We start from the raw sequence: 17,782 nt of genomic DNA, 5'->3' as shown, positions 1-17,782 counted from the left end.
GAATGTGATCGCCTGGTGTTTCTTACCTGCAGCAGGTCAGACATCTAAACCAGTCTGATTGGCTGACTGTCTGTCTATCTGACTCTTCCTCACACTCACCTGTCACTCAAATACTTCCCTGTCAGTCAAAACCCTTACCTCCCAGACCTGTCAATTAAAATACCTGCCAACCTGGTGAAGGTCTCATATTTGTTTGTCTGTTCAATTTGCTATTTTCATACGAAAGCCTAGAAACCTAGCATGCAATACTATCAGTATGCTGTCTGGCTACTGTGCTTGCTCAATGTGGTAGTACAGTGAATATTGTCATGATAAGTTACACTTTTGTTTCATCCGCTTGCTGTATACGTCTGAGGATCATGGGAAATGTAGTTTTTTGTGTCTAACCTGTTTATTGTTCTGCTCCTCCTGCGCCTGGCGGAACTCCTGTTCGATCTCATTGAAGATACCCACCTCCTCACAGTTACGCAGGAAACGGGTCGGCGTTGGGGTCTGGTCTGATCACACACAGCACAGAGAGAGCAAACAGACATTAAGCATCAAAGAGATATCATAACAACCATGATATTGCTATAGCCTATATCAGAGTGCACAGATAGGTTTTGGTGACTGCAGAGACAGATATAAACCAGCACCTCAGGTAGCATACAGCTAGCATGGTTTCAACATCACTAGAACTATGTTCAACCTGCTTTGTGTAGCCTGTCCCTAGCCGCTGATCTTGGGTCAGTTTTGCATCTTCCCCACAAATGGTTAAGGTTAGGATTGGAGAAGGGGAAGCTGATCCTAGATCTGTACTTAGGGGAAACTTCAGCCCAGAGCGATCACCATAGTAACCGAGATAAGATCAGTCAGATTGCGTTACTCCACTGTAGTCTAAACTATCAGGTTTGAAAGGTCGCAAGGTTGCAAGGTCGCAAGGTCAGGAGTCAAGAGTCACAAGCTCAGCACTCCTTTGTTTTGACAGGAGATTTCCTCCAGGAGGGCTGAGTGTTTACAGGCCCCTGCAGGAGAGAAGCCGACTGTTAAGGTCAAAGGTCAACAGAGATGTTTAAACCAACACAGACAGACAGCAGTTGCCGCAGTAACAGACAGACAGGATTGAGAGTGTGTTTTTGTCTGAGGCTGAGCCTTGGCCACCAGTGCTCTCATTTTTTCATCAACCACTGAAGAGAGGTCACACGCACGCACGCACACACACACACACACACACACACACACAGACATGCATACGAGTGCTCACACACACACAGACACACACGCACACCACGGCCGGACCACTCATTAGGCAGGATTAGTCAGCCGCCTATGGCAGCAGATTGACGAGGGCGGCATTTTCTGAGTTAAACTGACCAAGACACACCTCCAACAACACATAAAACCTCACATAGTTCTGCCCAAAAACAATGACAATTTCTCTCAACCAGTGGCATATGGGATTTTTAGGTGAGCGCTGATGCTGCCCTGTGATAAACAGTGCCCACTTTGTCAAAGGGGGTGTGCAAAATATTTTGCTTGTCCATTCCCAGCACGCCTCTACAGGTGCTGTTGGAGAGACGCATCGCTGCAGCGCTCCACCAATGTTCCGTAAAAAAATAATCAAACATAAATCATGTAGCAGATATAGGATTTGGTAGAAAGAGTATGTGGCCTTTTCTGTAGCCTACAGGCTGGAGTAACATGTATGACAATGTCATGAGATGGACCTTTTTACATTATGCAGGTTTCTACGATCAAATAGCCTAACCTAAATGGCGCCCAATCAAATAAAAAATGCTCTGTCATGTTAACAAACATATCCTAAAAACTGGACAGGTCAAAGTAAAATGGATATTATGGAATGGACAATCACAACTGTTGTCCAGGAGTTTCACCCCATTGTCATGATCAGTGGTTTCAAGTTCGTATCCGTACATTTTTGACAAGCTGATCCTAGCGAAAAAGAAAATGATTCTGCATTTCCCTCTGTGTAAACACATTGCAAATAGGCTCACGATACAGTCGTATGAAAAATTTTGGGCACCCCTGACAATTTCCATGATTTCCATTTATAAATAATTGGGTGTTTTGGATCAGTAATTTCATTTTGATCTATCAAATAACTGATGGACACAGTAATATTTCAGTAGTGAAATGAGGTTTATTGGATTAACAGAAAATGTGCAATATGCATCAAAACTAAATTAGACAGGTGCATAAATTTGGGCACCCCAACAGAAAAATCACATCAATATTTAGTAGAGCCTCCTTTTGCTAAAATAACAGCCTCTAGACGCTTCCTATAGCCTCTAATGAGTGTCTGGATGAAGGTATTTTGGATCATTCCTCCTTACAAAACATCTCCACTTCAGTTAGGTTTGATGGTTGCTGAGCATGGACAGCCCGCTTCAAATCATCCCACAGATTCTCAATGATATTCAGGTCTGGGGACTGGGATGGCCATTCCAGAACATTGTACTTGTTCCTCTGCATAAATGCCCGGGTAGATTTTGAGCAGTGTTTTGGGTTGTTGTCTTGTTGAAATATCCAGCCCCGGCGTAACATCAACTTTGTGACTGATTCTTCAACATTATTCCCAAGAATCTGCTGATATTGAGTGGAATCCATGTGACCCTCAACTTTAACAAGATTCCCAGTACCGGCACTGGCCACACAGCCCCACAGCATGATGGAACCCCCACCAAATTTGACTGTGGGTAGTAAGTGTTTTTCTTGGTACGCTGTGTTCTTTTGCCGCCATGCATAACGCCCCTTGTTATGACCAAATAACTAAATCTTTGTTTCATCAATCCACAGCACCTTATTCCAAAATGAAGCTGGCTTTTCCAAATATGCGTTTGCATACCTCAAGCGACTGTTTGTAGCGTGTGTGCAGAAAAGGCTTCTTCCGCATCACTCTCACGTACAGCTTCTCCTTGTGCAAAGTGCGCTGAATTGTTGAACGATTTACAGTGACACCATCTGCAGCAAGATGATGTTGTAGGTCTTTGGAGGTGGTCTGTGGGCTGTTTTTGACCGTTCTCACCATCCTTCGCCTTTGCCTCTCCGATATTTTACTTGGCCTGCCACTTCTGGCCTTAACAAGAACTGTGCCTGTGGTCTTCCATTTCCTCACTATGTTCCTCACAGTGGACACTGACAGCTTACATCTCTGCGATAGCTTTTTGTAGCCTTCCCCTAAACCATAATGTTGAACAATCTTTGTTTTCAGGTCATTTGAGAGTTGTTTTGAGGCCCCCATGTTGCCACTCTTCAGAGGAGAGTCAAAGAGAACAACAACTTGCAATTGGCCACCTTAAATACCTTTTCTCATGATTGGATGCACTTGTCTATGAAGTTCAAGGCTTAATGAGCTCACCAAACCAATTGTGTGTTCCAATTAATCAGTGCTAAGTAGTTACAGGTATTCAAATCAACAGAATGACAAGGGTGCCCACATTTTTGCATAGCCTATTTTTCACATCTGATTTAATTTCATACAACTTAATATTGCTACACTAAAAATCTTTGTCTGGACAATACCCCAGTACTCAGCTTTTATTAGAAAATGAATGGCATGCCACTGTGATCATTTTCTGTGACGACAGAGTAAATTATTATGCAGCCTCAGAGGGGTGCCCAAACTTTTTCATACGACTGTAACTCCTGATAAAGTTGGGTAGCTGATATTCAGAGCTTAAACAATCAAATTGATTAGTCACAGAAATCAGGACTACTAAAGCCAGTGCAACGGCCTGTTTTTACAAATGTTGGGCCTACCACATGGATGGGCATTCATAAAATCCCATTGCAGCCGACATGGTAGCTTCACCCCAGTAAGCACGAGCCTACGTCTTTTGGAAGACTTTTTTTGGTCCTGTCTGGACTTTTACAAACGGTAGGTTTACCACATACAGTGAGGGAAAAAAAGTATTTTGATCCCCTGCTGATTTTGTACGTTTGCCCACTGATAAAGACATGATCAGTCTATAATTTTAATGGTAGGTTTATTTGAACAGTGAGAGACAGAATAACAACAAAAAAATCCAGAAAAAAGCATGTCAAAAATGTTATAAATTGATTTGCATTTTAATGAGGGAAATAAGTATTTGACCCCTCTGCAAAACATGACTTAGTACTTGGTGGCAAAACCCTTGTTGGCAATCACAGAGGTCAGACGTTTCTTGTAGTTGGCCACCAGATTTGCACACATCTCAGGAGGGATTTTGTTCCACTCCTCTTTGCAGATCTTCTCCAAGTCATTAAGGTTTCGAGGCTGACGTTTGGCAACTCGAACCTTCAGCTCCCTCCACATATTTTCTATGGGATTAAGGTCTGGAGACTGGCTAGGCCACTCCAGGACCTTAATGTGCTTCTTCTTGAGCCACTCCTTTGTTGCCTTGGCCGTGTGTTTTGGGTCATTGTCATGCTGGAATACCCATCCACGACCCATTTTCAATGCCCTGGCTGAGGGAAGGAGGTTCTCACCCAAGATTTGATGGTACATGGCGCCGTCCATCGTCCCTTTGATGTGGTGAAGTTGTCCTGTCCCCTTAGCAGAAAAACACCCCCAAAGCATAATGTTTCCACCTCCATGTTTGACGGTGGGGATGGTGTTCTTGGGGTCATAGGCAGCATTCCTCCTCCTCCAAACACGGCAAATTGAGTTAATGCCAAAGAGCTCCATTTTGGTCTCATCTGACCACGACACTTTCACCCAGTTCTCCTCTGAATTATTCAGATGTTCATTGGCAAACTTCAGACGGCCCTGTATATGTGCTTTCTTGAGCAGGGGGACCTTGCGTGTGCTGCAGGATTTCAGTCCTTCACGGCATAGTGTGTTACCAATTGCTTTCTTTGTGACTATTTCCCAGCTGCCTTGAGATCATTGACTAGATCCTCACGTGTAGTTCTGGGCTGATTCCTCACCGTTCTCATGATCACTGCAACTCCACGAGGTGAGATCTTGCATGGCGCCCCAGGCAGAAGGAGATTGACACTTATTTTGTGTTTCTTCCATTTGCGAATAATCGCACCAACTGTTGTCACCTTCTCACCAAGATGCTTGGCGATGGTCTTGTAGCCCATTCCAGCCTTGTGTAGGTCTATAATCTTGTCCTTGACATCCTTGGAGAGCTCTTTGGTCTTGGCCATGGTGGAGAGTTTGGAATCTGATTGATTGATTGCTTCTGTGGACAGGTGTCTTTTATACAGGTAACAATCTGAGATTAGGAGCACTCCCTTTAAGAGTGTGCTCCTAATCTCAGCTCGTTACCTGTATAAAAGACACCTGGGAGCCAGAAATCTTTCTGATTGAGAGGGGGTCAAATACTTATTTCCCTCATTAAAATGCAAATCAATGTATAACATTTTTTACATGCGTTTTTCTGGATTTTTTTGTTGTTATTCTGTCTCTCACTGTTCAAATAAACCTACCATTAAAATTATAGACTGATCATTTCTTTGTCAGTGGGCAAACGTACAAAATTAGCAGGGGATCAAAATACTGTTTTCCCCCCACTGTAGATGGGCATTCATAAAATTCAATTTCAGGCAACACAGTAGGCTACGCCTCAGTAAGCACGGACCGACGTTGATGCCTTTTGGACATCTACTGCAGTCAAAATCTATGTTTGGTTCAGATTTTGTCCGGTCTGGACCAGCCTTGATTTGGCCCAAACATACAGTACCAGTCAAAAGCTTGGACACATCTACTTATTCAAGGGTTTTTCTTTATTTTTACTATTTTCTACATTGTAGAATAATAGTGAAGACATCAAAACTATGAAATAACACATATGGAATCATGTAGTAATGAAAAACCATGAAGCTGGCTGAGAGAATTCCAAGAATGTGCAAAGCTGTCATCAAGGCAAAGGGTGGCTACTTTGAAGAATATAAAATATAAAATATGCACTACCAGTCAAATGTTTTAGAACACCTACACATTCAAGGGTTTTTCTTAATTTTGTACTATTTTCTACATTGTAGAATAATAGTGAAGACATCAAAACTATGAAATAACACATATGGAATCATGTAGTAACCAAAAAAGTGTTAAACAAATCAAAATATATTTTACTTCAAATAGCCACCCTTTGCCTTGATGACAGCTTTGCACACTCTTGGCATTCTCTCAACCAGCTTCATGAGGTAGTCACCTGGAATGCATTTCAATTAACAGGTGTGCCTTGTTAAAAGTTAATTTGTGGAATTTCTTTCCTTCTTAATGCGTTTGAGACAATCAGTTGTCTTGTGACAAGGTAGGGTTGGTATACAGAAGATAGCCCTATTTGGTAAAAGACCAAGTCCATATTATGGCAAAAACAGCTCAAATAAGCAAAGAGATCCGACAGTCCATCATTACTTTAAGACATGAAGGTCTTTAACACTTTTTTGGTTACTACATGATTCCATGTGTTATTTCATAGTTTTGATGTCTTCACTATTATTCTACAATGTAGAAAATAGTAAAAAATAAAGAAAAACCCTTGAATGAGCAGGTGCTCTAAAACTTTTGACCGGTAGTGTATGTTGATTTGTTTCACACTTGTTTGGTTACTAGCAAGCAAGCAAGCAAGTTTATTTATATAGCACAATTCATACATCAAAGCAATTCAATGTGCTTTACAAAGATGTTTATCAAAAATAATGAAAACATAATAATAATAAAAATACAAAATAAAACAATAAAAAAACATATAAAGATTAGAAATTAAAAATGTATGATTCCATATGTGCTAATTAATAGTTTTGATGTCTTCACTATTATTCTACAATGTAGAAGATAGTAAAAATAAAGAAAAACCCTGGAATGAGTAGGTGTATCCAAACTTTTGACTGGTACTGTAGACGTCTATAAATGACGTCTTTTCAACTTTCATTCAGAACCAAAAATGAGCCTGATTTCAACATCGGGAAAATACATATTTTCAACATCTGGAAAATAAGTTTTTTCAACATCCTGAAAATAAGTATTTTCAACTTTCATTCAGAACCAAAAATGAACCAGATTTCAACGTCCGGAAAATACGTATTTTTCAACGTCCGGAAAAGATGCCTTTTCAACGTCCTGGAAAATATGCATTTTAAACTTAAGAAAAAGACGTATTTTCACCTTTCATTCAGAACCTAGATTGAACTTAACTTCAACGTCTTTTCAACATCATTTTGCTTACTGGGACTCTCCTAGGCCCGGACACACACACACCTGAACCAGACAACACTAAGCTTGAGTGACAGACAGTCGGTCAGAGAGGTGAAGGGGGAAGGAATGGGGAAGGGAGGGAGGAGAGAGGGGGAGGTATAAAGCTGATAGGGAGACTCGTATTCCACCGGACAGAAGGGAAGATAAATATTGTCATAAGATCAGAGTGACCAGTCAGACACTAAGAAAACCTGACAGACTGAGAACATTAGTGAAACATAAATAAAGAGCTCTGGGTAATAAGTTAATAAGGGTAAAACGGGAACTGAGAGAAATAGAAAAAAAAGAGTGAGAAATTGACAGAGAAATTGAGACAGAAAGGGAAAAAGAGTGTGAGAACGGGGACACTGAATTCTATGGTAGTGGAGGCAGTGGCGTACCGCAGTTTGAACAGAATAAAAATAATAATCATTACAAAGCTAATGTCCTCTCTATGCTGTCTACATCTATACATGTTATTCTCACCTGCGAGGGGATCAGCCTTGATGTAGGAGAACTTGAGGGTCATCTCATGCTTGTGTCTGTGGATCATCAGGTGGTCTTCTGTTTGGAACCGCTGTATGGGGCGAATAGAGCGACAGAGAGAGATCAACTTAGCATGCTCACATTGATTTATGGAATGATACATAAAATGGCATGATTTATAAAATCATTATAATGGTGAAATCAGATATTAGATATCAAATCATCATGTGGTGAGGGGATTCTTTACTCGGGGTACACGTACACACACACACGCACACACGCACGAGTATACACACACACACACACACACACAAACACTGACCTGTGAGCAGCCAGGAGCGCTGCATCCATAGGGCCGGTCCTGTTCATCATTCATCTCTATTACAAACCTACAGTCAGAGAGACAAGAGGAGAGACAAACCTACAGTCAGCATTTGACATTTACATTTTGGGACGGAACCTTATCTCAGGGAAAATGATCCAGTCAGGGTCAGTGTGACCTCAGGCAGGATCCTGACTTAACTGATCTGCCTGAATGAAACTCTTACCCCAGGCAGAATCCTGCCTTAACTTATCTGCCTGAATGAAACTCTTACCTCAGGCAGAATCCTGACTTAACTGATCTGCCTGAATGAAACTCTTACCCCAGGCAAAATCTTCACTTAAGACGTGGTTTAAACTTAAATATACAGATGTAGTGAAATATATTGGCACCCTTGCACGATTCACTATTTCTTCTAAAATAAGTTGAAATTGAAAAAACGATTGGTGTTGCATACTTTTATTTTTTTGATTGACAACTGCACAGGACAAAAAAAAATGAAATTTAAATTGAGATTTTTCACTTCCAAGTCCAAATTATTCAAAATTCGAATTACATTTGGTTGGAGGCAAGTGATTCTCGGCAAGTGTAATTTATCTCACCTGTGGTAAGTTGCAGGAGACTACAGGATAAAAAAAGCCATTCCACCCGTTTTGAAAGAGAAAACAGAAAATTGTGCTCCATTGCGCTCCATTGTAAAGTGCAAGGGTGCCAATAAATTTGACTGCATCTGTAGTGTAGGCCTTGACTTTGATTCCCTTTGCTAGGTGGAAGAGAATACTCCATAAGTCCCATTCCTGAAAAAAACACGCATTGAGATTTGAAACTTGAGAGAGAGAGCATTGAGACTGGAGAGAGAGAGGGTTCAAGCCAACCACCAGCTGACCCTTACCACAGCAGTGAAATTAAGATGGAGGAGAGGGGAGGAGGGGAGTTGATGGGGGGTAATAATGAATTTTTAGAAGTGCTAGCCCTTCATTTTCCACTGAGCCCAGGACCTAGTGAACTCTGTCACCCCACGCATTCCTCACAGCCGTGTCAGAAAAAGGGCATGTCCCAAATGGCATCCTATTCCCTATGGGGCTTTGGTCAAAAGTAGTGCACTATACTGTATAGGGAATAGGTGTGATGAGAGTGATTAGAAGGAGTCAGGCGCAGGAGGGTAAATCACCGAATACAGAGTTTATTCCGTCGTACACAGTTGCGCTGGATAGCGACAACAAAATACAGGCACAGGGGAATAATCTACCCCAGCAATACAAGGTACGAGTAGCTCCACCGAGCTACACTCAACTCACAATAAAACAATCACCCACAAGGACAAGGGGGCAGAGGGAACACTTATACATGGACTAATGAGGGGATATGAACCAGGTGTGTGTAATTGACAAGACAAGACAAATGGAATGATGATATATGGAGCGGCAGTGGCTAGAAGGCCGGTGACGACGAACGCCGAATCCTGCCCAAACAAGGAGGGGAGGCAGCCTCGGCGGAAGTCGTGACAATACAGAACATTAATAGACAAGAACAGCTCAAGGACAGAACTACATCAAAAACATATTAAAGGCACACGTAGCCTACATATCAATACATACACACAAACTATCTAGGTAAAATACGGGAGAGGCGTTGTGCTGTGAGGTGTTGCTTTATCTGTTTTTTTAAACCAGGTTTTCTGTTCATTTGAGCAATATGAGATGGAACAGAGTTCCGTGCAATAATGGCTCTATATAATACTGTATGCTTTCTTGAATTTGTTTTCTGGATTTCTGGACTATGAAAAGACCCCTGGGGCATGTCTGGTGGGGTAAGTTTGTGCCAAAGCTGTGTGTAAATTGACTATGCAAACAATTTGGGATTTTCAACACATTAATGTTTCTTATAAAAATAAGAATTGATGCAGTCAGTCTCTCTATATGCTAGCCAAGAGAGACTGGCATGCATAGTATTATGCATAGTATTTATATCAGCCCTCTGATTACAATGAAGAGCAAGACGTGCCGCTCTGTTCTGGGCCAGATGCACCTTAACTAGGTCTTTCCTTGCGGCACTCGACCACACGACTGGACAATAATCAAGATAAGACAAAACTAGAGCCTACAGAACTTGCTTTTTGGAGTGTGGTGTCAAAAAAGCAGAGCATGTCTTTATTACGGACAGACCTCACCCCATCTTTACAACCATTGAATCTATATGTTTTGACCATGACAGCTTACAATCTAAGGTAACGCCAAGTCTCCTCAACTTGTTCAACAGCCACACCATTCATTACCAGATTCAGCTGAGGTCTAGAACTTAGGGAATGATTTATACCAAATACAATGATCTTAGTTTTAGAGATGTTCAGGACCAGTTTATTACTGGCCACCCATTCCAAAACAGACTAAAACTCTTTGTTAAGGGTTTCAGTGACTTCATTAGCTGTGGTTGCTGATGCGTATATGGTTGAATCATCAGCATACATGGATACACATGCTTTGTTTAATGTCAGTGGCAGGTCATTGGTAAAAACAGAAAAGAGTAGAGGGCCTAGAGAGCTGCCCTGCGGTACAACACACTTTACATGTTTGACATTAGAGAAGCTTCCATTAAAGAAAACCCTTTTCAGTTCTATTAGGTAGCTCTGAATCCACAATATGGCAGAGGTTGAAAAGCCATAAGACATACAGTGGCTTGCGAAAGTATTCACCCCCCTTGACATTTCTCCTATTTTGTTGCCTTACAACCTGGAATTAAAATTGATTTTTTGGGGGTTTGTATCATTTGATTTACACAACATGCCTACCACTTTGAAGATGCTAAATATTTTTTCTTGTGAAACAAACAAGAAATAAGACAAAAAAACTGAAAACTTGAGCATGCATAACTATTCACCCCTCCAAAGTCAATACTTTGTAGAGCCATCTTTTGCAGCAATTAAAGCTGCAAGTCTCTTGGGGTATGTCTCTATAAGCTTGGCACATCTAGCCACTGGGATTTTTGCCGATTCTTCAAGACAAAACTGCTCCAGCTCCTTCAAGTTGGATGGGTTCCGCTGGTGTACAGCAATCTTTAAGTCATACCACAGATTCTCAATTGGATTGAGGTCTGGGCTTTGACTAGTCCATTCCAAGACATTTAAAGGTTTCCCCTTAAACCACTCGGGTGTTGCTTTAGCAGTATGCTTAGGGTCATTGTCCTGCTGGAAGGTGAACCTCCGTCCCAGTCTCAAATCTCTGGAAGACTGAAACAGGTTTCCCTCAAGAATTTCCCTGTATTTAGCGCCATCCATCATTCCTTCAATTCTGACCAGTTTCCCAGTCCCTGCCGATTAAAAACATCCCCACAGCATGATGCTGCCACCACCATGCTTCACTGTGGGGATGGTGTTCTCGGGGTGATGAGAGGTGTTCGGTTTGCGCCAGATATAGCGTTTTCCTTGATGGCCAAAAAGCTGAATTTTAGTCTCATCTGACCAGAGTACCTTCTTCCATATGTTTGGGGAGTCTCCCACATGCCTTTTGGCGAACACCAAATGTGTTTGCTTATTTTTTTCTTTAAGCAATGGCTTTTTTCTGGCCACTCTTCCGTAAAGCCCAGCTCTGTGGACTGTACGGCTTAAAGTGGTCCTGTGGACAGATACTCCCATCTCCGCTGTGGAGCTTTACAGCTCCTTCAGGGTTATCTTTGGTCTCTTTGTTGCCTCTCTGATTAATGCCCTCCTTGCCTGGTCCGTGAGTTTAGGTGGTCAGCCCTTTCTTGGCAGTTTTGTTGTGGTGCCATATTCTTTCAATTTTTTTATAATGGATTTAATGGTGCTCCGTGGGATGTTCAAAGTTTCTGATATTTTTTTATAATCCAACCCTGATCTGTACTTCTCCACAACTTTGTCTCTGACCTGTTTGGAGAGCTCCTTGGTCTTCATGGTGCCGCTTACTTTGTGGTGCCCCTTGCTTAGTGGTGTTGCAGACTCTGGGGCCTTTCAGAACAGGTGTATCTATACTGAGATAATGTGACAGATCATGTGACACTTAGATTGCACACAGGTGGACTTTATTTAACTAATTATGTGACTTCTGAAGGTAATTGGTTGCACCAGATCTTATTTAGGGGCTTCATAGCAAAAGGGGTGAATACATATGCGCGCACCACTTTTCCGTTATTAATTTTTTAGAATTTTTTGAAACAAGTAATTTTTTTTCATTTCACTTCACCAATTTGGACTATTTTGTGTATGTCCATTACATGAAATCCAAATAAAAATCAATTTAAATTACTGGTTGAAACGCAACAAAATAGGAAAAACGGCAAGGGGAATGAATACTTTTACAAGGCACTGTAGATGCACACACACACACTACATGTTAATGTTTTTAAATGTATGTAAATTGTAAAGAGTTTTGTCTGTAGTCTTTTTCATTATGTGTCAGACCCTAGTAAGACCAGCTGTTGCCATTGGCGTTGGCTAATGGGGATCCTAATAAAGTAAAATCTAAATCATTTCTGCTTCTCTCACACAGCAAAGACGTTAAGGGACGGCGGGGAAAATGCAGTAACATTTTTTTGATACGATTTCAGTTTGGCTTAGATGCATATTTTGTGGTTGAAATACGAATCAGCTTATATGATGCTGATAAAAATAGCACTTGTTTCTTACCCGACAGCGTCCTCTGAGAAGGCTGTTTCAGTTAACTTTATAAAGAGAACATGGTAGTCATTTAGCAGACGCTCTTATCCAGAGCGACTTACAGTTAGTGAGTGCATACATTTTCATACTGGCCCCCCGTGGGAAACAAACCCACAACCCTGGCATTGCAAGCGCCATGCTCTAGCAACTGAGCTACAGGTGAGAACAGAAAGGCGCCCACACATTATGCTTCCAATTGCCACCTATAGAGAGATATAAAAGGTGAGTGACAGTGAGAGGGGGAGGGTTAGAGAGATATATAAAAGGTGAGTGACAGTGAGAGGAGGGGAGTATAGAGATATATAAAAGGTGAGTGACAGTGAGAGGAGGGGGGTAGAGAGAGATATAAAAGGTGAGTGACAGTGAGAGGAGGGGGGTAGAGAGAGATATAAAAGGTGAGTGACAGTGAGAGTAGGGGGGTAGAGAGAGATATAAAAGGTGAGTGACAGTGAGAGGGGGAGGGTTAGAGAGATATATAAAAGGTGAGTGACAGTGAGAGGATGGGGGTAGAAAAATATATAAAAGGTGAGTGACTGTGAGAGGAGGGGGGTAGAGAGAGATATAAAAGGTGAGTGACAGTGAGAGTAGGGGGGTAGAGAGATATATAACAGGTGAGTGACAGTGAGAGGAGGGGGGTAGAGAGAGATATAAAAGGTGAGTGACAGTGAGAGGAGGGGGGTAGAGAGAAATATAAAAGGTGAGTGACAGTGAGAGTAGGGGGGTAGAGAGAGATATAAATGGTGAGTGACAGTGAGAGTAGGGGGGTAGAGAGAGATATAAAAGGTGAGTGACAGTGAGAGGAGGGGGGTAGAGAGAGATATAAAAGGTGAGTGACAGTGAGAGGGGGGAGGGATAGAGAGATATATAAAAGGTGAGTGACAGTGAGAGGATGGGGGTAGAAAAATATATAAAAGGTGAGTGACTGTGAGAGGAGGAGGGGGGTATAGAGAGATATAAAAGGTGAGTGACAGTGAGAGGAGGGGGGTAGAGAGAAATATAAAAGGTGAGTGACAGTGAGAGTAGGGGGTAGAGAGAGATATAAATGGTGAGTGACAGTGAGAGTAGGGGGGTAGAGAGAGATATAAAAGGTGAGTGACAGTGAGAGGAGGGGGGGTAGAGAGAAATATAAAAGGTGAGTGACAGTGAGAGTAGGGGGTAGAGAGAGATATAAAAGGTGAGTGACAGTGAGAGTAGGGGGGTAGAGAGAGATATAACAGGTGAGTGACAGTGAGAGGAGGGGGGTAGAGAGAGAGATAAAAGGTGAGTGACAGTGAAAGGAGGGGGGTAGAGAGAGAGATAAAAGGTGAGTGACAGTGAGAGTAGGGGGGATAGAGAGATATAAAAGGTGAGTGACAGTGAGAGTAGGGGGGTAGAGAGAGATATAAAAGGTGAGTGACAGTGAGAGGAGGGGGGTAGAGAGAGAGATAAAAGGTGAGTGACAGTGAGAGGAGGGGGGTAGAGAGAGAGATAAAAGGTGAGTGACAGTGAGAGGAAGGGGGTAGAGAGAGATATAAAAGGTGAGTGACAGTGAGAGGAGGGGGTAGAGAGAAATATAAAAGGTGAGTGACAGTGAGAGGAGGAGGAGGGGGGGCATCAAAAAGGGAAGAGAGGCACAGGATTCGAGCACAGAGCGAGAGAGAGAGAGAGAGAGAGAGAAAGAGAGTGAAAGAGAAAAAGAGGTAGAGAGTGGGAGGGAGGGAGGGAGGGAGGGAGGGAGGGAGGGAGGGAGGGAGTGTGCTGGGGAACAGCTCTGGGCAGGTTGAAACCTGCTCTGAAGCAGTCACCATATTCCACCCTGCTCCACATGTGCGGAGAGGTGACCTCATAGGTGTGTGCATATGTGTATGTGTGTGTCACTGCTAAAAAGAAATCAACTGCCCTATCATCATCATCAGCAGCAGCAGCAGAGCATCATCATCACTACAACTTATGAAATATAAATCTAAATACTATTTTTGACTAGGCTACTCACTGAAATTGTATTACAAATTCGATAGTGATATTGAAGCTTCGAGTAGCCTTCCCCTCAAATTGTTTCTCCAAATCAGTCTTGCCTATGAGCTTTTCACCAGCAACGCACAGTCAGCACATCTCGGCATAAGACCTCAAGCAACATGACGTCATGCTCAACAATGAAGATCACAAATCCCATGGTGGGAGGATGACACAAACTCAAACATGTGGGTATAATTAGTCATGTTTTTGTTTAACAAGAGTTTATGGCTAAATTATGGTTAATTTCAGCAATAATGCAAAATAACACTAGGCTAAAAACAATAACGGTGAACAGGTCACTCGCAGTGCGCGCACTCGGCATCACACGGAAACACACACACACACACACACCTGCCAGTTCGATTGTCCAACTTCAGCTGGTCGTGCGTAAAAACTTCGGCAGTTGTTTCCGAAACAATCAACTTCCAACTTCCCCCCTTTCTGTAGGCTGTCTAACCAAGTCCTCAATCAACGCAAATCAGCTCGGATAAACTGCTACTTCACGTAAAGATCATCTGATAACCTTCAGTCCACTCTACTGTAAAGAACATGATCCGCGTTATGGATCAACATGAGCACCTCATAAACAAGCCTACACTACTGGGGAGTGCGGTCACACCACCCAAATAGACATGCAGCTTGATGAACCAAAGCGGGACCAGCACTGCACACATCACACTTTGGGCAAGCAAAATAAAAATATATCACAAAATCTATCAAACGCTGAATTCGAGCAAGCCTAAAAGTTGTTTTCAATCCAGTCGCACAGTTGTGGGCCATAGAAAGAAGTCAGTTGTGTAAACTTACCTAACAAGTGAAGCGGACAAGCGGCACTGAGTTGAGAGGAACCACGTTGGACTGAGGCAGGATTACAATACATTCTATTTACAGAAGCGTTACATCACCCTTAGGGTGACGTCACGTGGGATTCCTGAACTTCTAAATCATTGCGGTCCCGCTTTGGAGGGGCGGGGTTTACTACTACCGGGACTCGGGACAGTGGAACTAGCAATTGGACCGAGTGTATGCCGTGCGTATAGTCTACGGTTGACTGGCATCTCAGTCGAACCGCAGCCACCTTCAACAGCTGTCTGGGTGCGCGGGACCGGACGCCAGACAGACCTTGGGACAGAGGGAAGGAGTGAGGGGAGAGGGGGGAGGAAGAGGGGGATGTCTGTCTGTCTGTTACTAGACTTTGCGCAGAGCTGTACAGGACGTCCCAGCGTGGGCTATACCTCTGGGCAGAATGTGTTGATTTGCTGGATGCTATGTGAATGAGTAAAATATTGTATTCCGAGTTTCTTTCGAGATTCCTTAATGGCATTTTATGTCAATAAACACAAATCCACATTGATTCCTGAGCCCAGTGGTAAAGCAAGCTAGAGGACCCTGTGTCTCTTAAACTAAATAAACGTTTCCGGTACCAGAGAGGATTTCAGACCAGGTCTCGAGCCACTCATGGCACACTGAGACATTCACAACAGTACTCCGTTAGGCGGTGTAATGCTGCCTCAGATTGCCTATAAAATATGGACCGGTGACGTTGAACTTCTACTTTTTTTATTGGATTAATTTGCCATATTTGGTCAGGCCTATATCTACATGTCCTGCAGCGGCTGTAGAGACAGTGTGATTTGGACCTGTATTCATAAACATTTTGTATGAGTGCTGATCTAGGATCAGTTCATCCCAGTCCATGCAATCTTATTCATTGTGATCTAAAAGGCAAAACTAAACCCTCTGATTCTGTGACTCACCTCCAACCAAGATCAGATATGCTAATAGGCCTAGTGGTGACCAAGGCAACCGTGAAAACAGGAAGTAGTGATGACGCCACAGGGCCGGGTTCTGTAGCTGCTCTTCCTCATATGGGACTGAATCACTGAGATTCTGTTGTGTTCAGGAGGGGTGTGTTCATATCACATTACACACACTGACATGTAAAGCTAGCTGTGGGCGTCCATGTCTCTCTGTGGGCAGGTCAAGAAAACACTGATTGTTTTTGTGTGTGTGTGAGTGCGCACATTCCTACATGACTCAGAGTGAGATAGACCAAGATACACAGAACAAGAGATGGAGAGAGCGAATATGGCAATGACAGACAAAGTGAAGAAATACAAAGATATAGAGAGAGAAGAGAGAAAATAAAAAAAGAGTTATCTTGATGAAATAACTGTATTCAGGCAGACAGTGAGACTCCTGCGGATGGCTGAGAGCAGACACTGGTTCGATCCCAAATGGTACCCTATTCTCTTTATAGTGCACTAGTTTTGAGCAGGGTCCTTAGGGCTGCCATTGAATATGGGGCCATTTGGGATACAGCCACCACTACCACTGCCATTAGAACCACAGCTATAACTAAGCCATTATTATCTGCCATCTTCAGCCAGCCTTTTAACAGACAAAATGGCATCTTTTTAATTGCCCCTAGACGCCTGCTGTGGGCCCTGCTTCACCCTGCCTGTAGATCAGTGAGGGAGATGGGACAAACAGAGACAGGTCGCTGATCCCCTATTCACCTGGGTCAGAGCTCCGGCCTCACGTACAGAACAGATGGGCTATAGTGTGTGTGGGTTTGTGCGGATGGATGTTGTAAAAACTGGAGTTGTGGTTTGAATAAAGGACTCAATTACTTCAATTCCATTTAGTTCGTTTTTTTTGTATGGAGCCCATTCCCGCCACAATTATTATTAAATTTTTTCAATGCTATCTAAAGATTTTGAGATACCAACCGGACAACTGCGATTGGACAATATAACTAACAGGGCTGAGTTGCATCGTGTAGGCCTTTGCATCTGTAATTAAAAAGTTACTCACACAGTATGTAATCACTATTTTGTTAATTGATTAATTCCAGTCAATAATTTTGGATTGATCTAGGTATAAACATTTTTTTTGTACTTTTACCCCCCAATTGGTAGTTACAGTCTTGTCCCATTGCTGCAACTCCCCTACGGACTCGGGAGAGGCGAAGGTCGAGAGCCATGTGTCTTCCGAAACACAACCCTGCCAAGCCGCACTGCTTCTTGACACACTGCTCGCTTAACCCAGAAGCCATGTCAGTTATTCGCTCAGCACTAACCAACAAACACACACTATACACATACTGAACATCTGCTCATGTCCGAGGAAACACCAAAGTCAG

At 42.7% G+C, this 17,782-nt stretch overlaps 1 protein-coding gene across 1 annotated transcript in view; it reads right to left on the bottom strand.

Annotated features, from left to right (window-relative positions):
- LOC121572047 (cyclic AMP-responsive element-binding protein 5-like) overlaps positions 1-15,490 on the bottom strand; it is a 27,187-nt gene extending 11,697 nt beyond the window's left edge. Inside the window, exons 1-4 of the mRNA XM_041883909.2 lie at positions 15,445-15,490; positions 7,974-8,040; positions 7,652-7,742; positions 388-497 (exon numbers count right to left, since the gene is read on the bottom strand). Of these exons, the coding sequence (XP_041739843.2) occupies positions 388-497; positions 7,652-7,742; positions 7,974-8,027 (255 nt within the window). The 5' untranslated portion in view covers positions 8,028-8,040; positions 15,445-15,490. The remainder of the gene's footprint in view (positions 1-387; positions 498-7,651; positions 7,743-7,973; positions 8,041-15,444) is intronic.
- Positions 15,491-17,782: the final 2,292 nt, after the last annotated feature.

Source organism: Coregonus clupeaformis, chromosome 8 (assembly GCF_020615455.1).
Source record: "Coregonus clupeaformis isolate EN_2021a chromosome 8, ASM2061545v1, whole genome shotgun sequence".
NCBI classification, from domain to species: domain Eukaryota; kingdom Metazoa; phylum Chordata; class Actinopteri; order Salmoniformes; family Salmonidae; genus Coregonus; species Coregonus clupeaformis.
This window is presented reverse-complemented; position numbering and strand designations above follow the sequence as displayed.